The sequence below is a fragment of the Armigeres subalbatus genome, chromosome 3 (assembly GCF_024139115.2).
Source record: "Armigeres subalbatus isolate Guangzhou_Male chromosome 3, GZ_Asu_2, whole genome shotgun sequence".
NCBI classification, from domain to species: Eukaryota; Metazoa; Arthropoda; class Insecta; order Diptera; family Culicidae; genus Armigeres; species Armigeres subalbatus.
Window position 1 is genome coordinate 51402610 of NC_085141.1, and position 24842 is coordinate 51427451.

Sequence of the window (24842 nt, forward strand, 5' to 3'; positions counted from 1 at the left end):
CTTGAGGACTCTAGAGACTTGTGTAAATAACCGCTCTACAAAAGCGTTCAGTATTTTTCTAACAACTAGGTAGTCGGTAAGTTTTCATTTTTCACCAGTGGCGCTGTTTTGATATGTACTGACTTCTTGTGCAGTTCAGCAATTTACGAATTTGATGATTTGTTCAGTAAAAATAAGTAAACGTCAGTGCAATGAACATATTTTTTTACCGAAACTCGGGAATTTATTACTGACAATCATTGGAGGTCTAGTTAAAAACTTGTATTTCAGTAAAAAAGATATTTTACAACTAAACTCAGCAAACAAAATACCGAACATTGAAAAGCTGATTAAGTGTGTAGTGTAGGTGACTCCACAGCTTGTCCATCGTCGCTAATATTTATTCTGTTCACCGATGCACCATCACTTCCTCCATTCAACAAAGTCTCAAAGTGTTGCTTCCACCTGGCAGCCACTTCAGTTTTATCTGTCAGCAAATTCCTTGTTGGTCGTTGCACATGACGGGAGATGGCGCTGTCTTTCTCCGCACACCATTGGCAGACTCATAAAACCTCCGCATATCGTTCTGCTCCATTTTTCCTGCGCCTTACTAATAACTTGTTCTTCGTACTCTTTTTCTTCCTGTGGTGGGTTCGTTTTTCGGCTGCTCTTGCTTCCTTGTACCGATCTCTATTCCAACCCGTCCTGGGTCGCCTCTCTGCAGTGCCTACCACTTCTCGTGCTGTTGTGCTCACCGCTCCATGGATCGACTCCCATATATCGTTGATGTTGTCGCTAACGTTGATTGCACTTATCCGTTCGTCGAGCTTCTGGCCGTACTCAGCCGGTACTCCTTCCAGCGACAATCGTTGGATATTGTAACGCATCGTTCGCTGTGATCTTTCGTTCGATACAGTTGACAACCGTGATCGAATTTTATTGACAACGAGGTAGTGATCAGAGTCAATGTTCGGACCTCTGAATGTCCGCACATCGTTAACATCCGAGAAATAGCGCCCATCCACCAGAACATGGTCTATCTGGTTGCAAGTTTCACCATTTGGGTGTCTCCAGGTGTGCTTTCGGATGTTCTTTCGTGCAATGTAGGTGCTACTGATGGCCATCCCTCTAGCAGCAGCACAATTTATTAGCCGTAGGCCGTTGTCATTGGTAGCGGAATGAAGGCTCTCCATACCGATTGTGGGACGGAAAAAGTCCTCTCTACCGACCTGAGCGTTAGCGTCTCCGATAACAATTTTCACGTCATGCTTTGGGCACTCTCCATAGGCTTTATCAAGACATTCATAAAAAGTGTCCTTCACGTCGTCGGATTTATCGTTTGCCGGTGCGTAAACGTTGATTAGGCTGTAATTGAAGAATTTGCCCCGTATCCTCAACACACAGATTCGTTCGCTAATGGGTTTCCACCAACTCCCAACTCCATGCTCTGCTTTTTCACCGCCGCTGTGATAGATGTTATACTTGAATGCAGTTTTGGTCGTGGGGTCCACGGCTCGGAATTCACGTTCTCCGGATCTGGGCCATCGGACTTCTTGAATAGCAGCCACGTTCACTCCAACCTTTTGCAGTTCACGAGCCAGAAGGCTCACTCGTCCAGGTTCATTTAGGGTCCTGACATTCCAGGTACCCAGTTTCTAATCATAGTCCTTATTTCGTTGCCGAAAAATAACGTTCTCTTTTCTTCTATCTTTATTTTTCGTGGTAATTGAGAGGCTTCAGTAAGCTACCTTACCGGGGTCGCGTTACCTACATCGCGATGATGGGGCTGCCACCAAAACGAATTATTGTATTGATTTTGCTCGCTCATGCCTACAACAGTCAATTTCTAAAAAGTCACAGCTTTGTAAGATAATTTATCGGAATCGGTAACTCCTTTGGATGATCCGGAGCTTCCGCATGACCACTTGCTGGACTTTCGGGATCAATGGGTGGTCCTTGCAAATGATTTGCCCTCATATTGCTATTAAAAAAATGAACACTGCTCCGGATGTTCCGGAAGTCCTCCCGCGACGTGCAGTCATGGACCGAGCTGAATGGAGAAGACTCTTATCCTTCGGAATTTCCACCGCCGTTTCCTTCCAAAATTCTAGGACGAATTTTCAGATATCTCCGTACGAGTTCCTAGAGCAATTTCCAAAGGAACTCCGGAAGGAGTTACCGACATTCTTAAATTTCTTAAAGAATTTCTTTGGACATTCCTTCGAGATTATTTTCTTATTCCTTATTTATTCTTTTTCTTTATTTTTCATTCTTTACCTACTAAAGTCTGTCCACGTTAACTTTCGGACAATCATCCTCCAATGATTTTTCTTAATTTTCATAAACCACTGAGAAGATCAATTTACACACAGCTGAATCTCTCCGCTTTATGTGATACATTCAACATGTTTTCATTCTCATCCAAATTGATAAAATGGCTAAAAATCATTTGGACAATATCTCAGTGTCCGAAATTTAACGTGGACAGGCTTTATTCAGCTGCTTAACAATACCTGTGTGCTGGCAGCGGCGACGTGGTAGGACCCGGTGGCGGCGTGAAACGGCGTTCATGAATAGCGGAAAAAATCAATTTTAACTCGGATTTTTGGATTTACGCGGTTTTGATTCACACGATATGAATCGCCCCCATAAAAATCGACTTCAGTGTGCAATATTAATTGTACGTTTGCTGATTTTGATGAATCCAATTTTAACAATAAATCCTACTTCACTTTTCGTGTTAAGTGTGTTAAGCAGTGTTAAGCAGTGTTAAGAATTAGATTTCGGTGTCAAAGATCTAATTTGTTAATAACTTTTTTCGAAAGTTATTTCCATTTCAGGATTTGATTCAATCCTGTCGTTTTATTTCTCAATATATCTAAATTTTAGAAAAATTCTAACTATCATTCTTTGAGTTTGAGGAAATGTTTGAGTGGCTGCATTTTTTTAAAAGACTTGCAGTGCTATTTCGTTCCCGTGCTGTGACCCCTGGATCCTGGAAGGACATACACGATGGAATCCACTAATGACAGCCACAATGGACACTTTATTCTGCACTTCGCATTCATGTATGAACAAATCTCAATAGATAATCAACATAACTAAAAAATGAAGACTGGGGCACGATGACCAACCAAATTGAATATTTTTCCTAAAATTATGCCAAAAAAATTCCTGAAGTAATGTCGGAAAGAGTTTATGAAGGCATTTCCGGCAATATTTTCAAACGAATTTCCGGAAGAACTTTGGGAACTGAAGGAATTCCCGATGAAAAATCAGTAGGAACACAGATAACAGACATTGAAGCTAAAACAAATTTTATTGAAAATCCTGTGTAAACTTTTGAATTGATATACGTTGGCCCACTACTGCCATCTACCCAACTGATTGCGGCAGTACCTAAGGATGCAGCTGAATTACAACCGTCGAACGCAGCCAATGCATTTGACAGCCGCAATCGGGCTGCGTTTTCAATAACAATGATCCTTGCGCCATCTCCAATCGATTGCCAAACGCGGTCCCAATTTAAAATACATTTGAATTAACGGTTGCGGATGTTTACACACGTATGGGATGTCAGCCTCAACATCTGTTATCTGTGGTAGGAACGTTTTGAAAAAAAATTCTAAGAAATCCCCACATTTTCAAATGAATTCCTAACAGAATTTCCAAATGCGTCCAATTTTCGAATAAATTTCTAAAGGAGTTTTGAATAAATTTCTAAAGAGATCCCGAAAAAAAATAAAAAGAAATGAAGAATGATGTGAAGGAATTCCTGAGGTAAATGTCTAAGAATTTCTTCCTAGTTACCTATACTTATGATAGTCGTACACTTCGTATTGTCTGGAGCGAAACCGGCTGCACGCGCATCTTCCTCGATTGCACACAGCCAGCGAAAGCGGTGCGGGGTCTACCCTGGAGATTCTCTGCAGGTTCTTTTGCTGGTCTCTCTTTTGGCACACGCTCTACATGTACGGCCCACTGTAATCTGGCATGTTTTATGAGCCTTCCTATTTCTGCATTTTTGTACACTTGGTACAAGTCATTCATTCGTCTGCGCCATTTACCATGTGCAATAGGTTAATACGACCTACTATGTAGGGGTTAAGCGCCGCGTCAAAACAAAATTCATTTAGAAAATTCGTAAAAAATGAAATGTTCATCTTTGTTTACATTGCAGTAGTTGAATAGGATGCTCGTTAACTCTAGTTTCGTAAATATTACGTTAGTTGTGGTTAAGGTAGTTTAAAAAAAAATCCTATGGGAACTCCAAGAAATATTGTCAAGGAACATGCTAAGGAACCCCTAGAGAAATTTCTAAAAAAAAATTACGAAGGAATTCGTAAATTAATTTTCGAAGAAATTCCTAAGCAAGTTTCCAAAGCTTAGAGATTTTTTTTTAAATGTATTTCTGAAGGTGTTTTTAGAGAAATTTGTAGGAATTCTGAATCAATTTTCGAAGAAACATTTTCTGTAGTTATTTCAAAAGAAATTTGCGAAGGATTTTCAGAAGGTTTAACCGAATTTCTGAACGAAGTCTTGACGGAATGTCCAAAAGAATTTTCGGAGAAATCTAAGAATATCGGAAGTTACTTCGAAAAATCCTTCAGCAATTTCACAAAAGATTTTAGAGGAGTTTCTGAAGGAATTTTAGCATGAATAGCTTGACAATTTTTCCAAGGTTGTCCTAAACAAATTTCTGAAGGAATGGGTGGAGGAAATTCCGAACTAATTCTTGAGGGAAATTCCAAGGAATACCCAAAAGAAGTTCCGAAAGACTTTCTGGAATTCGTTTCCGGAGGAGTTTTTGTAGAACTCCTTGAGGCAATTTCTGAGGGAATTCCTGGACGAATCTCCAAAAGAATTTTTGAAGGAAATTGTGAGTCAATGACTGGGAAAAACTCCGAAGGAATTCGTGGAAAAATCTAAGAATTACTTCAGAAACACCAGTAGACATTACCTTTGAAATTTTATTAGGAAGATCTTCATAAACTCCTTTGAGAATTCCTTCAGAAATACCTTTATGGATTCCTCTTGAAATTACTCTAGGAAGTATTTTGGGAAGCAGTTCCAACGGGAATCAGTTTTCTTCATAGATTTCTTCAGAAATTATTTCGGAATTTCTTCTAAGAAATCGTTTGAAAATTACTAATATGCTAATTACTAATTACGTATGCATTCCATAAGAAATTTCCGAAAGAAATGCGTAAAGGATTTTCTGAAGAAATCCGTAATGGAAATTCTGAAGAAATTTTCGGAGAAATTTCGTATGAAATTTCCGGAAGAATTCCTAAAGTAATTTTCAAAGGTTTTTTTTAAGGAAACTTTTCGGAAGAATTACTGGAGGAATTTACAAGGAAATATACCAAGTGGTTTTGTCAATCATATTCAAAAAAATATTTCAAAATATAAGATTAGTTGTACTGGACAAAAGCTGGAAAAGCATTCATAGTAGTGGTTCAATTAATTTGCATAATTGGTTTTCCAAATGAGCAAATCTAATAGAACAAATAGAAAAACAAAGAAGACTAATTAAATAACTGGCCGGGTTGATTTTAATAAAAAAAACCCCTGATTAATCCACCTAGCGGTATTGATGCCTTTTTCGAACAAAAAGCATTAAAAATTAGGAGTGGGTGTTTTTTGCATGTTTTGCGCGTAAGCAATAGTATTTTGTCCATAACTTCCATAGTCCGATCTGGCCAATATCCAATAGTAAGCAGTGGGACAGGATTCCCCGTCGATTGGATCTTGTTGCGAGTAGCTCGGCCTATGCTAAGTTTCATAAGTTTGTCTACAAAATTTTGTATACATACAGATACGTATTTCGTCCTCAACTGTAAGACCATCTTCAATGTCTCGTACTTCACTCGACTCGACTCAAGTTGTTATTTTTTTTTTATTGCGAATAATCATCGGCGTGGCAAAACTATGAACAGCGTGATTAAACTACCGGCGGCGGTGTCGCACAGGCCTACACTTAACTTATACTCCAACGTACGGATGGTGATTCATTTCATCCCACAATTTCAGCCTTTCGAGATTTCAGACTTTGGAGTTTAACCTTTGGATGTTTCAGCCTTCCGTAACTAACTCCAAACTATCGGTGAGAGCGATAACCCATTCTTATTCCAGATGACGGTATAAAAAATGTATATAATTTACACTTCTTTCCATTTTTAATCTTCAAGAACTCTTCGTGTCAGCGAACATTAAATAAGTGGTGAGCTCGCTTTGTCTGTTGAAACATCAACATAATAAAGTAGGGGGAATGACGGCTTTGGCAGGTTTTGTTCTATTATTGGCAGGGGGTTTTTTATGATTGACTAGGCTCAAATTTGGCCTAAATATTCTTTGCCTATCAAAGAATATTGTGGCCAGATTTCATAAAATTTGGTCGACAAAAAACCCCTGCCAATAACAGAACAAAACCTGCCAAAGCCGTCTTTCCCCCTATTCAGAAAACGAACATTAAAACAACAAATATATGTCGGCCGTCACACTCCCCTCTCCTCATGACCACATATTATTGTGGCCATTTTCCAAACCCCCTCCCGCATATATCACCACGTGGTTTCTAGATGGCCCTAATGAATAATACAAACAATCTAAACCTGGGAATGAGCTGTTGATAAAAGAAGAAACCCAATCGCAAGTCACCCATTAGAGATTTCATTACTCGCAATAAAACACTCTGATTGTCTTTCAGCAACCAAGCTAGGGTATAGTTGATGTTTATTTATTGAATATTGAATTAATGCTATGATACCATATATTATTCTGTTCTTGTTGTTGCACCGTAATTCAGTAGTTCTGTGAAGTTGGTTGAATGTTGCTCATAAACAACGTTACGCATAGAAAGTATTTGTGTATTACATCGAGAATGTGTCCTACGCTACATCTCGAAGAAAAAGCAACTGTGATATCTTGTCTCTTGGAGTGTCGCTTCCAAATTAGGTAGAGCAATTTCATCATTTGCTTCTCATAGTACGATTATCTACTTTGATTTAATTTCTTGATTGATGGATAAATCTCGTTGCTCGTTTTGCTACGCGCTTTCTTCAATTTTCCATATTTGAATGACGTTTATATCAAACAAAAATATTCATACGTTAAAACTAAGTTATGTTATAAAATATAGATGTTTTAAGGAAAACGAAAGCTATATCCACAGTACCTTGCACAAGTCACTCAACTCGAGTGCAAGCGCGCCGCTATTCCCTCGCTGGACAATTCCCACGATGATCCCACGACGATGTTTGACCTACCTTTTGCTGGAACTGCATTTGTCCTTGTTTGATGACGACGCTCGAACCAATATCCGTTTTATCCTCTAGCTTCCGCAACTAATGTTCTTTTCTCACTAGGCTTATGTAAACAAGCAACGGTTTCCTTATATAATCTCTTTTGGATTTATTTTCTTACACAAAAATAATTTCTCTGACCTAAGGAAAACTAGCTGATAAATATTTATTCTAACATTCGTATGCTTCCTGTTTTAACAAAATCAAATGATGAAACGCATCTACTTAATTGACAACACATAGTGTAAAAATATCACAGTCTTTTCCATTTGATGCTAAGTTTGATCAAATAACTGTATGTTTGTTTATTCTTTTAGAAATTTTAATATTAGGTTATGCTAGATCAGCAATTGCTTCTAATCTGCCGCAAATGTTCGTAAACTGGAAAGGGTAAAACAACATTATCGATCAACGAAAAATGATAATAAACAAAATGGTGTTAAGATTCGAGTTTGAATATATTAAAATTGTGATTTGAAAAACCTAAAAACTGCGATCGGATACATGCCTTCTACCTAAGACAAACCAATTGGAAAACAAATTCTCTTCTTCGTTTTTGTAATTTAAACCTAATCGCATTTCATAACTTATTTTTATCTAAAAAAAATATAGGTTTTTTAGTAAAACCTACTGAAAATTGATATTTTTTAGATGCACTGAATTGTAGTGCACGTATTTAAGCATCCTCGGAAGGAGGGACTGAATCTTCTACTGCGGGAGCGACAGGATCAGCATTCGAAGGGGCTTCCATTTGGGGTGGAGGCTCCGAAACTGGAGCTGCTGGTTCTGGTGCGGGTTCAGGATTCGGAGCAGGGGCTTCATAGACGGGCTCTGGGGCATTAACCGCTGCCGGTGGTGGAGACGGCGAATACAATTGTGGCCTTTGTGGTTCCGGTGAGGGCTGTCTTGGTTCCGGTTCTGGTTCCCGAACAACTGGAGGAGGACTTGGATTCCGCATAGTTTCCAGTTGCTGGTCTTGCAGTCGGTGTTCCGGTGAGTGATGCTGCGGTGGTGGATTTTGCTGTTCACCGGAATGCGTTTCATCGAACAGTGGGGTTCCACCACCGCCATGCTTTTTGCCACCTTCGTTCCGTTCTTCTCGTGGCTCATCCCATTCTCCACCTTCATCAATACGTGATTCGGACGGATTACTCTTTTGACCACTATTATCATTCCCGTGTGATTCATTGCCATGTTCCTTTTGGGGCACCTGCTGTTGCTCTTGGTGTTGCTCCTGGTGTTGGTCCTGGTGTTGCTCATGCTGCGGCTCCTGTCTGTTTTCTTTTGGTGGATCAACATTACGCTTCTGAACCACAGGAACCTCGTCATCCCAGTTTTCATCATTTTCATCCCACCGCAATCCTTGCTTATTTTGTGCTTGTTCATTGCGATTCTGTTGCGGTGGTTGTTGTTGCTGCTGCTGCTGCTGCTGCTGTTGCTGTTGCTGATGATGATCATCCTGGTTACCTCCGAAATCATTGTTTCTCGGATTTCTTTGATCATTGCGTCTGTTCCCGAAGCGTCCTCCATCGCCCTCCTCATTATTATCCCTCCAATTGCCACGACCACCGCGGTTACCACGGTTTCCGCCACGATCCATACCTTCGTTCCAGTTGTTCTGACGACGATTATTGAAATTACCACCATCGTTGCCACGGTCGAAAAAGCGCTGCTGCTGCTGTTGTTGATCGTCATCCCCACCACCACCTTGATCATTGTTGTTGTTGTTGTTGTTACCGCCAAAGAACGGATCGATGTTGAGTAGCGACATGATGTTCATGGCTTGCATATTATCGCCATCTACGACACATGAAATAGAAAAATGGAAGAAAAATTCAAGGTCAAATACATGCTCAAACAGTTAAACAAGGCCGGAACATACTTCATTTTCTTCAAATCCTCCTTTTTTTAATATTTCAGGAGGGAAATTCCGACTTTTATTTTATATAATAAATTTGTGGTCTACCAAATGGTCATTATGCCAAATGGTAGCACAATGGCGTGAACCCGGACAAAACCTCAATTTTTTTTTCGTTCGTTACGCGAAACTCGTATTTTTTTAATTTCACACATATATTAAATGAACTGATTCCAAAACTTGATGATTGTAGCTTGTAATTTTTTGGTGGCATGTTGAACACTTGTCATAAGACGAGTTAATACCATCCCATTGAATTCCACCACTTAATTGTATCTTGACAGATACGTATTTCGACCTCAAAGGTAAGGCCGTCTTCAGTGTCTCGTACTTGACTCGACTTGTCGACTTGTCGAGTCAAGTACGAGACACTGAAGACGGCCTTACCTTTGAGGTCGAAATACGTATCTGTCAAGATACAATTAAGTGGTGGAATTCAATGGGATGGTATTAACTCGTCTTATGACAAGTGAAGACATTCCACTAAAAAGCTCAAAATAATTTTCTTATCAAAATGGCATGTTGAAGTTAATGCTGTAAAGCATCTCCCGAAATAAAATGTGTATGGAAAAAGAAAATTTGACTAAAATTTTTTCGGGAAAGATTCGGAACGAACTGGTATCATGTATTGAAACCTATAAACCTAAACCAAAGCTGAAAATTGGCTGCTTCAATGTTAGAATGAGGACGCTGTTAATGCTTTAGACCTTAAGACTTGCGCCTCCAGGAGTACTCGAGTAGCATAGTATATGTTGGATAACAATTCTAACCTCAAAATGAATTTGGCGTCCCAAAATTACTCTTTGGTGAAAGATTCGAGCAACATATTAGGTTTTGTCCGGCATTTGTATGGGGCCCGCCACTGTGGGTCGTTATGCCAAATGACCCTAGAATCATTATGACTATTTTTCTTTATTATGCCAAACGGTCGTAATGCCAAATGACCTCTGGCGGGTCTGCCATTTGGCATAAAGGTCATTTGGCATAACGGCCCAGACAACCACACATCGCATAAGAATGTACGATTAAAATCGTTTACCGATCCAAATTTCATCAAAATCGCATTGTGGTGCAAAGCTCATCAGTTTATTTATAAACTTTCCCGCACAGTAGGCTATTTTGCGAGTTTATTCCAGCTTCATATGTTGACATCGCATATTCCGGCAAACAAACTCAAATGAAATCGGATTATCTGTCAAACAGAGTTTGTTATCACAAACTACATCGCAATGTATAACGAACAAACTCGCATACAAATCGTGCATATCGCATACACTGCCGTGCAACGTCGGATAAGAAATACACATATATCGCCTCCACTTGTGTACGCAAAAAGCGTTTTCGCGACTGGTAAGCGATAAAATTTGTGTGCATAGGCATCGCCTAACAGAAAAACAATTCTCGCTTAACTTTTCAAAAGGACCTAAGTAACATTTTTTTCATGAATAATTATTAATTTAAATACTGCAATCAATAGCTTTCATGTTGTTATGTTGATTGCGCTACTCAAATTAATTCATGAAAAAAATGTTACTTAGGCCCTTTTGAAAAGTTAAGCGAGAATTCTATTATGCATGCATTCTGGTTGTCTGGGGGACATTTGGCATAATTTTAAACTGCAATAAAGAGTGGGTCATTTGGCATAATTTGGAACTTTGTAGGAGAAAGGGTTATTCGATATATTTTTTCTCAAAGATGAAGTAGAACGAGGATATGTTATGGTACGACTAGACTGATGGTAGACATTTTACGAAAGGACGGACAAATGAAACAGCAGAATTACTTCCGAGGAAAAGATCACATCCATCAATCCAGGCAAACGGCTACTTCAAAAATATAAATTTAATATCTCTTTGTTTGATGTCGGACCTACTTTTGAACTAGGATAGGATGTGACAATAGAATTGCAACTGCCTTGTTGTTTCCTCAGTCGATTGCTTTGACGAGGTGGTGGCCAGTGCTTCCGAATATTTTTTATGCAAAATCCGCCTAATAGTACATGTGAAAAAAACATGTTTTCTCGTTATCTTCTTCCATAATTCGTTATAAAGGATGCTACGTACTATCAGAAAAAAGTTTTTACATGGAGATGAAAGAGTTTTACAGTGGAATGGGTAAAAAGTTGGTCAATAATGCGTCTCATCGAGTGTTTTAAATTAGCATAACTCTTAATAATCATGCATACATCATTTGCAGCCTAGCATAAATTAATTTTACCCAAAATATAAGAAAACAAACTTTTCAATTTTGTCAAAAATTTCAATTTAATTACCCAGCAACACGGCCAAGGTAACAACAAACTGCCCTTTTGAAAATGTGATATCGCCGATCGAAGTAATCGATTGTCATTTTCACCCAATCAGCAACCGGTACGATTTTGACAGAAAATCGGTACGATTTTTAATGACTAATTGGCACATCCTATCCTAGCTTTTGAAGAAGGTATTTAAAACCAACATTGCATTGCCTCAATCCAGTCAAACGCCTACTAAGAAGCAATCACATCCACCATTCCCTTATTCTGAGCAAACTCCTACTTTTAAAGAAGATACCACATCCAGCATTGCCTTATACCGAGAAAGCGTCCACGTTTAAAGAAGGAAATACATCCACCAATTATTGCCATAATGTGGGGAAAGGCTTATATTTTAAAAAGAAATCGCATCCGCCTTTGTTATAATACGGCCAAACGCCTATTCTATAAGAATGGATCACTCAACCATTGCCTTAATCCGGGAAAGCGCATACTTTTAAAGAAGGGATCACATCCACAATTACCTTAACTTGGGCAAGGTCCTACTTTTAAAGAAGGGAACACATTCACGATTGCCTACTTGACTGTGAGGACGTGGCCGGCATCGTTATTGGTCTTGAATTAAAGAAACTCCGAAGCATGTACAGCGAGAATAGCTTTCTAGTCCCGAGGAAACTATTCAATTGGTTGTTTCTCGGACAATCACGACTAGCAACTAGGATGGGAACAGTCAATCAAGCTAAGCTAAGCTAATTAATATTCGGCAAATTAAAGAAAAAATACGGCAAATTAATGCTTTCTACGAAATGATTATATCTTTTTAATATTATTATCGACCGGTGTTATTCCGGTTTTTTTCCGCACCACTTAGTCAAGCAATTGATTTAGTGGACACAAAATAAAATTATGCCGTATGTCTGTTATGCCAAACGATCCTTACTTTTGACGCTGTTCACAATTATGCCAAGTGTTTTGCCAATTATTTTTCCGCACCACTTAGTCAAGCAACTAATTTAGTGGGCACAAAAAGAATTATGCCATGTGTCCGTTATCCCAAATGATCCTCACTTTTGAAACCCTGTTCACAATTATGCCAAATGTCCGTTATTTCAATTTCACGCTTAAAATGTTGGATTGTGTACTTTTTCCATGATCTTTGTTCGCTTGAAAAAAAATACAATGCGCGCCGCAGTACTTCCTGTTTCGACGGCATGTTGTAAGCAATGTTGGAGTGAAAGTGTGTGTGCGACAATTCTAAGGATTCATTATAAGGATTTATTCACATAAAGTCATATTTCTGTGAAAGCTTTATTATTCTGATGAGAAAGTATTATAGTCATTCCAATTTTTTAGTTGCCACCCGTTAGATTTTTTTAACAAAAATTACTTTGTTATGGTCCCCTAAAATGTCAAAGATCGCCTTTTGAAGGGATGGTTTAATTGCTTTTTGTAATTTTCAAATTTTCAGATTTTTAAAAGTTTTGGATGATTTTTTTTTGACTCGTTAGTTCACGAATTCATGAACACTTTTTTTGCGGTTCCCCAGATTAGTTTGTTTATCAATTAAACCCACTTTCACTTTAAGTTTAGTTTGAGCTTAATTCGATAAATTAGATGTATCTTAGAAGCAGATAGACGAAACATATGGGAAACACGGTTGAAAATAGATCGTTCATATTGGATGTGTCATTTCAGGTCAGGTTTTTTCTCAAAATATTTAACTTTGATTAGGGAAGCACGAACAATTATCAACTCGTCATAATTTACATTATTGAATGCTTAACTTTTTTTCTACAACAAATATAATTTAAAAAAAAGTATCACCGGCGCGTGCTTACTCGTAATTTTAATGCTGATACATTGACAGCTACATCAAACAACTGAACACCGAAATACACCGCTCGGTGGACAGGTTGAAGAATTGACCACGCGACGCCTCTGCCAAAACGTGTTCAGATCGATTTTGGAAAGCAAAATACAGTGAACTCTCCCTAACTCTATGTTCTGTAACTCGAAATTTTCCCTCGCTCTATGAAATGCCCTTCGATATTCTCTAATTACCCAATTAATTTCCCAATGCATTTTCACCTCGCTAACTCGATGTTGCCAGAATCATTTCACATGCACAATACAGTATTGACCCGATTTATCACGTTTTCAACCCGATTTTAAAACAAGAAAATTTTGAAAATCCTAGTCGTTTTTATTTCTGTAAATAATGCCGCATCAACAATAATTTTAATAACTCAACAATAATAAAAATAACTTTCACCAACTGTGGTTTATTATGAATCATTTCTAAGTTCCTGTTCGACAAGAAATTACGGGTTTCGTTCACGTATAAAACTACACTCTGAAAAATCTTCACGCCATATTTACCTGAAAATAAATGTGGTTCTCATCCACCATACTTTTCACGTAAGAGTGACCTGAATGACAAGTAACCTGAACAAATTTTAGTTCCCTTGAGTTACGTGATTTATCCGGTGACTCTGACTGGATCTTCCAGTACTAATGACGTGAAGCTTGAAGGTAGTTACGTGTTTGATCAGGTGAACCTGACGTGATTTGGTCGTACTGGTTACGTGAAATTTTAGTGAAAGCTACAAGACAGCAGGTAACCACTACATGTTTTGAAATGTATTGAAATATAGTGATTTTGGAATGAACGCAAACATGAACAGGGACTTCCTATAAAAGGGAATCTTTTTCACGTTGTTGATGCATTGATACATTGAAATGCCGTCATTTGGTCATTGCGCTTTGGAGTTATTGCAGAAACACTGTTGAAGAAAAAACAAAGTTATCGGCGGATGTTGAATGGAATTTATCAGATTTATTGAGAAATGATGTCAATGAGAATCGCTGAGGATTTTAAAACCAGTTTTTTGCTCGAAAATTGCTAATATTGCCGCTCGTAATTAACCAAAAAGTAGTGGAAACTATACTACAAATGTTATACTAACGCGACCGGAAAACTGTAGCTCTTGACATCCATGCAGTTTCCTTTTCTTTCACATCATTTTACAACGAATCTAATAAATTTTATCCAAACTCCTTTGATTTTTTTTCCAATGAGGAAAAATACCGGTACGGAAATATCACTTACCTCCGCGAAGCCTCATTATGTTTAGGTTATGTATCATTCATTCTTGTTTACAATGCAGGTCTTCCGCAAATGCCGAAGCTGCAATCACACTAACACAATCTCACTTAAATTGTTTACGTGGGTATACAGTCATATTCACCAAGATTTTTAGTGAAAGTTACGTGAATTTCCTTCCGGTGAGCATTACTAACATCACGTAACAATCGTCGTTTGTTCAAGACAGACGAGTTACGTGATTTTTCACGTGAATATGACGTGATGATTTTTTAGAGTGTAGTCAATGTTGGAAAGCAACCTAATATAGAGAATATTTTTATTTTTGATAGGGTTTCTTACCCCATTCCCGGCCTAACATGCATGCGACTGCATTATTTAATTGATATTTATGACAGGAAGCAACTTTTCCTAAATTTCGTGTTCCGTGCAATACTGCAATGGGGTTCACTTCTGCTTAAAAATAGCTTTTCTTGGTAAACATCGTTTGAAAGAGCTTTTATTTGATTTAAATTAACGAGGTCCAGCACTAATTTCAGTCATAGCGATTTCATTTCCGGCCCACTTACAAACCGGTTCCCGGCCTAAGCAAAATTTCGCTCAATCTCTCAACATCTTACTCTCATTTTCTCTCGGGACGGTAGAAAATGCGACGTAAACAAAAATAAGCACGTTCAACGCCGACATGATGCCAGATGGTACTATTTATAATAATTTTTATTTGGTTGAAAAGATATATTCACTCATCCAAATTACTTCCAAACGCTTAAAAACTATATTTTTGTCACTTTTTGAAATCGAGAGAATTACAAATAACATGATACGGTCAACTAATTAGATAGTTTACCTATGAACGTTGAAGGATTTTGTTCATATTAAAAAAGACTCCTGGCCTTCTGGCAGCACGGTGCGGCTAGAAGTTCTTAGGCCGAGGTGAATTTTTGTTCGGTTTGCGGATACATTTTTAAATGTATTCTAATTTGTTATATTAGTTCTAGTGAAACAAACAAATAGAAAAGATTAAAGTGCGTGAGTTTGGAATTATTGTGTGGTGATTAACAGCTTCAAGCAATATTTGTATCGAGAACTGTGACGATTTTCAGGTAGGTGTTTATATGAAAATACCGTTTTGTAAAAGTGGGAAGATTCACTCCGGCTCAGTGGTGTAGCAACGGAGAGTGATTGTTCGGAATGCACATTTTTATTTTCTATAATTGGACCAATTAGGAGTGAAATAAATGGTTGAAAAATATTGAGTATTGTGCGAAATCAATGGGAGACTTTTTTAAAATTATCAACCATAAGCCTACGGCTTCCAAAAAGTGTAAATCCTTAGTTTTCTGTGCAGTGAGCCGGGAATCGGGTCCATAGGCCCAAGTAGTGATTTACCCTATATACTCGGGATAATGATCGAGTAACACTCGGGGTAGTGCCATTCGGGGCAGTGCTAAGTCCACAATCAAGTTTCAAACCTTAGTAACATCAGCCACTTCCTGGGAATTGAAGTAGAAAAATGCGAAGCCGATTACATCCGGAAAACCATTAGAAGGTTCAACATGGAGAGTGCCAAGAGATCGAAGATACTTCTTGGCTCGGATTACTTACAGCAGTGATCTCCAAAGTGCGGCCCGCAGGCCGCATGCGGCCCTTAAAGCCTTTTCCTGCGGCCCGCGAAGGATTTCTCAGAATACACTACATGTGGCCCATTGATAATTATACGACAGGAAAATCCCAATTATCATTCCCAAAATATTTCGCTGTACACAAGAGCCTGTCAAGTTCTCATCATTATGATTTTGAAGCTTGATTTAGGGTATGTAGATCGACAGCAAATATGTTTGATGTTATCAACCCGGGTTATGATAGTAGCAAATAGAGGCCTGAATAAGAGAAACGCGGATAGAAAATATTACTCTGCCAACACTGAATTCAATCTTCTTCATCAAAGAACAACACATGAAAAGGAAGAAATGCTTTATGTAGATAAAATCTCACAATCCGCTATTTTATGTGTCCACATCACATAACAATAGAATCCAATAAACAATGGAATTAAATTAATTTCATAATCTATAAATGACGTGCATATATTATTGCAAACAAATGTAAAATACATTCAATTTTGTTTATTTGGAAAATTGCATAAAATCGAATTTGGCCGTTTTCAGTATTTGAGCCAACATTTTGGCTGCTTGACAGGTCTCCTGCTCGATTGGCTGCTGTTTTTTGACGGTTCGATTGGCGGCACATACCTATCCGCGTTTCTCTTATTCAGGCCTCTAGTAGCAAATTGGTATTTAATCGCAAATTTAAAGGAACTAAAGGTTGAGCTACAGGTAAAAATAACGACATACACACTGCTCCGTTGCAAATGCAAATACGTCGAATATCAACTATGGATTCTGTTCAAAATACCATTCGAAATCTTTTCAGAAGCGGAATTCTGTTCAGAACCTTCAAACGGATTCTGTTCAGAATCCCAAACGGATTATGTTCAGAATCTCAAACAGAATCCTAATCGGACTCTATTCAAAGTTTCAAACGAATTCCGAAAGGATACTGCTTCGAATATCGATCGGAATTCTGTTCAGAATCACGAACGGATACTCTTTAGAATTCCAAACGAATTTTGTTGAAAAAAATCTGATCGGAGTCTGTACAGAGTCCCGAGTGGATTCTGTTTAGAATTGAGAACGAATTCTGTTCAGAATCTCGAACGAATTTTGATCAAAATTTCGAGTGAATGCTTCTTAGAATCTCGAGAGGATGCTACCAAAAATCAAATATGGTATTTTTTTCAAGAACCCTCCGTTATTTGTTACAAGTTATAGTGCACAATAAACGCCAACCATAGAAAACATAAGATCGAAAATTCAGAATCGATCGACAAATGGTCATATAGGAAAACCGCTTAAATTTGTTATGCCAACTGAGCTTTGGTGAAATTTCGTGTCAAGTGCGCTGCTGCAAAGGGTACTGAAAACTAAAAGTCTGCTACGGCGATGAAACCTGTAGAATGAAATGTCTTTACAAGTACATATTTTATTTGAAAAAGATTCACAGGAATAAAATATTTATTACAAATATACAATATTTTGTAATATGCAATTTGAACTGCAAAATAAATGTTGCAAATATACTGCGGCCCGCTTCAACAGCTCAAAATAGTAAGCATTTATAGTAAGCATGCTGGGGACCACTGACTTACAGCATCAGGCACGGGAGTGACACTTGTATACCTCCACCACAGTTTGTTTCGTAGCCAACATTGAAAATTCCGCACTGACAGCCATAAGCGTAATCACGGGAAGAAAAGAGATAGGTGCGATCCACACTGACAGTTCCATAAACGAAAAGCAGATGAAAAGAGACTGCATCCATACTACGAAAACACAACCAAAACATCAGACCCCCGGCATCAGGAGGAGGTGGATCAGTTGCCAGACAACAAGAACTATCTAAATCTATCGGTCCAGACTAGGCGGATATCGCCTTTTTGGCACAAAATTCGAGCTGTCCAAATCAGCAAGATTGGAACGAGGCGAAACGCTACCCATCAACAACAAGGTGACCACAAGCTGCACCTAGGTTCATCTGATGGCAGGTTACAAATATTCAACAATGTCAACTGGGCCGGAAATTAACAAGGTCGAATCAAACTCTGGCTACCTACTGCTATTTGAAGGCGGTGTCATTGCATAGGGCTCCAGGAAGAAGACTTGTGTTTTACTAAGTTCCGCTTTTCAGCATCCATTGTTCATGAACGACAACTTCCTTTTTTCATATGGACAAATTAACTCAAGATTGCTTTGTTTCATCGAAGGTCACATTTTCCGTGATGTTCACGTTGATATTCCCCATGCTTTCTCATTTTTAAGGATATCCCTTTGATAAATACAAATTTTCTGGTAAAGTTGTTAGGGTTTGATTTGTGTTATTGACAATTGAATCACTTACCAGGGCCGCCTCGATTTTGCATGAATCCACCTCCACGATTATTGAATCGTCCACCACCTCGTTGATTATTATTATTATTGAAACGACCTCCTTGCTGGAAATTGCCACGACCGCCGAAATCGTTACCTCCGCGATTGTTAAAGTCTGTAACGAAAATCATTCCATATTTCAATGAAAACTGTTGATTCCTTTTTATCCTTCCATTGAAACTCACCTTCACCGTCGTTCATGTTATTACGACCGTCGTTCATATTATTACGACCATCATTCATGTTATTACGACCGCCCCTAAAGTTCCTTCCACCACCAAATTGCTGTTGCCCATCGTTGCCTTCTCCACCACGCTGCTGCTGCTGCTGGCTAAAGTCCGCTCCGGCCAACTCGCGCAGTCTCTCGGACAAGGGTCTATCGTCGCGGCCGCCATCATTGCCTCCACGATTTCCAAAGTTGTTCCGGTCATTGCTTCCCCAACGGCTTGGCCGTTCATTCCTTTCACCGCCTTCATTATCCCTGAAGTTCCTTCTACCACGATCATCACGGCCACGATCTTCGCGACCACGATCTCCTCCACGATCACTGCGATCATCACGACCTGCACGGTCCCGATCTCTTCCTCCTCCCCGTCGATCAAAATCTCCTCGGTTCCTGCGATCCTGATCGTGTGGATTGTCATTCCGATTAAATCCGGCGCGATCACCGCCATTATTATCCGGCTGGTTTCTATTGAACGGCATTGCATTTGGCGGCATTAGCGGGGGCGGCGGTTGATTAAAGAAAGCCGCATTTCCTGGGGGTGGCCCGACGGGCGGCATTCCGACAGGTTGATGACCGTGACTTTGGTTGGAGCCCTCGTCTTCCATTTCAATATCCATTTCATCTCCGCCACTCTGCATATGCGGAGGTGCCACTTGGGACGGCGGAGGCGGCGGCAATACACCGAAACCAGCGCCCATCGGAAGCGGCGGTGGGTTGCTCATACCTGATGCCATCATCAGGTTCGGAGGAGGGACGTTAATTCCGATGCCAGGGACAATCGGAAGTCCCATAATGGGCAGTCTACAAAGCGAAAAGAATGGTTATTTTAGTCGTTCGTTGTGTTTGAGGTTAGATTTGTTTTTTTAAAGTTATGGTATCATAAACTAATCATTAACGAGCTTACCGTGGAACGGCACTAACTGCGCCCATCGTAAACGCCGGCATGCTCGTCATCCCGGCCATAATGGCGGCTGTAGGTGGTGGTTGGCTAGTGTCTACTGCGTACAATGGATTGCCGCTTAAACTGGTTTGATCTCCTTCCTTCTTTTTGGAAGCATTCGCAATCTTGTCCTTCATCCATTGTGGCATCGTTTCATCATCCAACATGCCTCCCTCCTCCAAGCTCTCCAAGTCGGTATTTTGATCCAATTTGTTCCACGGAATGTAGCTGCAACCTGAATAACAAAGTGATGTTGGATTACCCCACAATAAAACATGCATAATCCTCTTGCATACCTAAATCAATGTCCCAGTAATCTTTCCATTCCTTGCCTTTGACACCTTTCCCTGTGGCCCAAGAAATGGTAATGGTCCGGCCATGCATCTTGTGATTTTTAAGGCTCTGCATACTCTTGTACGCATCCTGGCGACGGTTCATCACGATAAATGCACACCCACGTGGTGGAATCAAGTCGATGCTAACAATGTCACCATACTTGCCGAACGTGTCGGACAGTTCCTCCTGTTGGACCAGCTTCGACAGGTGGCCAACCCAGAGAGTCGTACTACAAACTGCAAGTTGGGTGCATCAAAGGGGTGAAAGAACACGAAAATCTCTCGTTAGTATGTCATCTTCTCTCGTCTCGTCTCGTGCAAAACACGTTGCAAACACTTTTGTTGCATTCACTACTCTTTTCTTTCAAATTGGAACGATCGCTTCGGTCGGACGGAATTTGATAACCCAGCGCTGGCACTTTCGCACTAGAGTTGGGCCATCAAATCCACCCTTCACTCCAAATCTTACCACTGAGCTGTTCCTTTTTGATCTCCGGCAGTCCTCGCTTCTTGCGCTCCCTCTCGCGCTCCTTGTCACGTTCCTTATCCTTCTGACTGGCGCGATCCCGTTCGCGGTCTCGAGTTGATTCACGTCCTCCGCGGCCACGTCCTCGCGAATGCGATCGGCTGCGCGACCTCGAACGGGAACGCCTACGGTTACGGTCTCTGTCACGCCGATCTCGGGAACGGGAACGGCTCTTCCGGCGGCGGGAAGACGACGAAGACTTGTTGTATTGGTCCGCTGCCGTGCTTCGTGGGGACGAACTGTGTGTGTCGCTGATGACCTGAGGAAAGTACGGATGAGAAAATAAGAGAAACACGATTTCCGATGGTTTCGGAAACCATTGAAAAAGAATATATTTAAAAGTGGTTATTTGGTAATTTGATATGAAAAGAGTAGGATTACTATTTTTGTTCTTTAACGAGAGACGAGAGCTTGCAACGTGTTTGTTCGAGCGAGAGAGCGAGCAGTTTTGATCCTCAGATACGTGTGATGTATACGAATCATGTTTGCGTGTGCTTCATTCCATCTGCAGTTCAATCAATCGAAATAGGAAAAAATAGTTGACTTACCAGTGTTGAAGAACGTCTTACAACTCGTAAGGCCATTCTTGAGAAGGATGCACGTGACAAACGTACGGTGCCGATTCGATGGATTGCAAATTTTAATCTACTTACTTAGCTGCTTGCAATGCGGTGGACTTCATTAAAATAACAAGGTATGACATTTACTTTTTTAAAGATCTACTTGGACATGCCAGAGTCTGATTTCCGGTTGAACATTCATCCGTATTCTTGTTCATAGTTCGAACGGATGGTGATTTTGCTCGCGAGGGTGCGCTTCAACTTTCGTTCGAAAAAGCATTTGAACATAATCAAAAATATGGGTAATTGTTACAATTCGGATGATCATTCAAATCATTAAGTAATTTTGCATAAATGTGGAGAAGATCTGATGTGATGTTACAGGTCGTCGATAAGATGACAAACATTCATAGTTAAATGTGTGATAGTCGTTTAAATCAATATAGTTGGCAGAACTGACCCCACCTTGTGTGTGTTACTGTTTAACAGTTTTGTGAACCTTTCTTGGAAGTACCCGACAACTACTACAGTACTTTAATCGACGAGATAATCCAGAGTTTACCTCTTGAAACAAAACTCGGTGGATGGAGTACCTATTATGACTGTTCTCGGAACCTCCGTGCTATGAAAGAGCGCTATAGGCTGATAAGTTGATCACTGTAAAGAAAGCTGCTTATTATTTGCCGTGGCAACCGCTCACTAATTTAGGACCACAGCATGATGCTTGAAAAGGCCAACCCCAACATTGTCGCATCTCGCACGTACAAGTTTCAATGAAGATGCTAGAATTATAATTTCTAAAATGTCGAACCGAAACAAAAAGTCATATACAGAACGCCGATTCGTTCTTACACCCTGACTGGTTTCAATAAGGAGGTCCAAAAACAAGGAAGAGAATATCACAATTGGAAGCTTGGAACATTGTAAGTGACAGTAAGTCGCACGGCTTCGCTGGTTGCGATTGGATAATCTACGATGCCTTACATCAAAGTGTGGAAAAGCAGACATTGAGCGGCTACCTTCTACTAGAGCTGTGACAACACCAACGCGTTGAAAACCGATTTCATAATACTGGACAAGAAGCGCCAACGCTTGATTGGGCGACTGCCCATTAACACAAGAAAGTGTAAGGTGAGGATCAGAGGCCGTTTCTTCAACTATTATCGTATGCTTCGCAGCCTCCCGTGGAATGTCCGGTAGTACGGAGCACTTTCATCCCCCTGCATGAATATCCACAAGGCCATTTGAAGATCATCTACCCACCTTCCTTCGAACACCCTTAACGTGGATGATGCACGTGTTGTGTAGAGCAAAGGTTGTTGTTGAGCGTTTCCAGAAGTCGCGCTCAATAGAGAAAGAACAAAGATAAAAGAAAGGCGAAAACTGTTCCGAATCATAACAAGCCATGAAAAAAATTTATCAGGACGAATCCATGTAAAAATAACGAGAAGACACACGACGGTGTTAACTTTGACAGATCCTAACAGCACAGCATTGGAAGATAACTTTAAAATGCTTAAAATCTGATTGATGTATGACACGGAAAACGTCCTGAAGTACATATTGAAAGCTTTTTATTTATTTTTTTTTTGTATATTTTGCAAAAATGTATTTATCATACAGTTTGGAACATTTTCCGTATCACACATCAATCCAATTTTAATTACATTTTGTCTAGAATTCATTACAAGCATTTTAAAATGATCCTCCAATGCTGTGTTGTTGCTGTAGGATCTATCAAAGTTAACACCGTCGTGTGTCTTCTTCTTATTTTTACTTGGAGTTTTTTTTCTGAAACTTCTAGACTAACATTTGAAAAGGGGGTAACAGCCAAAATTTATTCCTTCTGATTTTTTGTCCACATATATAAGGACTGTTCATTAAAGTAAGTGGACACCTTTTTATGAATGGTTTAAGGTTAAAACTTAACGAAAAATTGGTAATTTTCGCTCTGTGTGTAAAGAAATTGCTTACTTTTGCAGCACACCTGAACAATTTAGAAAAACCTTAGAAATTCCGAACGATAGGTCGGATCAGTTTATCAACTCGCAGATTAATTCTGCCAAATTGGTACAGTGCATTTTGATGGACGACGAGATATACGTCAAATTGAACACCAGTACACATCCAGGGCCACATTTTTTCAACGTTCAACGCTGAACAGAGGACAGATGTGCCTGATGACGTATGACATATCCGAACCGAAAAAAATTGGGGAAATGTTTTGGTATGGCAAGCAATTTGCTAATGTGACTCCGAATTTCAAAAACAACGGTGAAAATTAAAGAAAATAATGTATCAAAAAACGACTTCTAACCATCTGCCGAAAGCATACGGATCCTCTATTGTTTTCGCCGGATCTGGCATCGGCTCACTACGTTTCTGCTACGTTGGAGATGCTGAAGAAGGAAAAAGTCGATCTTGACGAAAAATGCCTGAATCCACCAAACTGCCCTGAACTGCGTCCTATCGAAAAATACAGGGCAATAATTACGCAGCATCTTAAGGTAGATGGGAGAGAAGCAAGCTCTGTTGACTGCTTCAAGAAAAATTGGTCTGCCGCTCAATGAAAAGTTACGGAAGAAGTTGTGCAGAATCTAATGGGAGCTGTCAAGAGAAAAGTTCGAGCATTCTTTAGAAAAGAGAAGTATATATTCAAAATCATGTGAATTCGTTCATATGCTTGTTGATTGTCATTTTTATAAAGCAACCTTATGAATTTGTTGCAAAATAAACATGTTCCTTTGAAAAACCGGTGTCCACTTTCTTTAATGAACAGTCCTTAGCTTTATATGTAGACGAAGAATCAGAACGAATAAATTTTGGCTGTTACGCCCTTTGCAAATGTTGGTCTAGACTTGTCCGTAACAACGTAAGATCGGAAGATAGAGTATTACCACCACAAGACGGCGTTGCAATTGAAAATGTTCGTGATTCTGCTCAAGTCAACGGTTCTGGCAGCCAGAGGAATGTGGACGGTGGAGGAAATCAGCAAGCAAGAGTGTGCGAGCAGAGAATTCCGTTCAACAGCGTGTCCCATCAATCTCTGGAGAAGCTAAAAGGCCGTGACGATTATGCGGCGTGGGCGTTCAGAATGCGGATGGTAATGATAAAGGAAGGAACCTGGCGTGCCATTAATTCTCCGGACAACGTTCAGATCAGTGACGACCTCTCGGAAGGTATCGAAAGGTATAATAACAATCTGGTCCAGAACGCTCAAACAGCCAAACAAGCTTGGACAAGTCTCCGAACGGCGCTCCAGGACAGCGGGAAGTATAGGAAGATTAGCCTGCTGCGGAAACTGATGAGATTGCAAATTGAAGACTTGAAGAGTATGTGGACGAAATTTAAAGAAACTTCAAGAAATTGGTTTCCCGCTCTCGTCGTCGATGTCGTTGATTCTCATGATGGGACTGCCGAAAAGATATGAGCCATAAGCATGGACGTATCAGGAGTCAAGTGACGGCAGATTGGGTAAAATCGAATATTCTCCAGGACGTGACGTTCGAGGGCTGGTGGAGCAGTGACAACGTCGTATCCGTCACAAGCAGTCAAGAAAAAGGACAAATCAAACATGAAATGTTTCATGTGCGAAAAGCTTGGGCACTACGTGTCGGAATGCCCACAGAAACCAAGTTTCAAGAACGAAAAGAATTTCCGAGGCTTTAAGAAGAAGGCACGGCAAGCATGTAAGAAGCATAATGGACCAGT

The 24842-nt window shown here is 39.8% G+C and overlaps 1 protein-coding gene across 2 annotated transcripts in view; it reads right to left on the reverse strand.

Annotated features, from left to right (window-relative positions):
* Positions 1 to 7722: 7722 nt before the first annotated feature.
* Positions 7723 to 24842, reverse strand: part of LOC134228096 (SR-related and CTD-associated factor 4) — a 42043-nt gene continuing 24923 nt past the window's right edge. For both annotated transcript variants that reach the window (XM_062709880.1, XM_062709881.1), the window contains exons 7-12: positions 20515 to 20830; positions 20007 to 20282; positions 19675 to 19945; positions 18730 to 19571; positions 18516 to 18659; positions 7723 to 9083 (exon numbers count right to left, since the gene is read on the reverse strand). In XM_062709880.1, coding sequence (XP_062565864.1) covers positions 7960 to 9083; positions 18516 to 18659; positions 18730 to 19571; positions 19675 to 19945; positions 20007 to 20282; positions 20515 to 20830 — 2973 coding nt within the window. In that variant the 3' untranslated portion in view covers positions 7723 to 7959. The remainder of the gene's footprint in view (positions 9084 to 18515; positions 18660 to 18729; positions 19572 to 19674; positions 19946 to 20006; positions 20283 to 20514; positions 20831 to 24842) is intronic.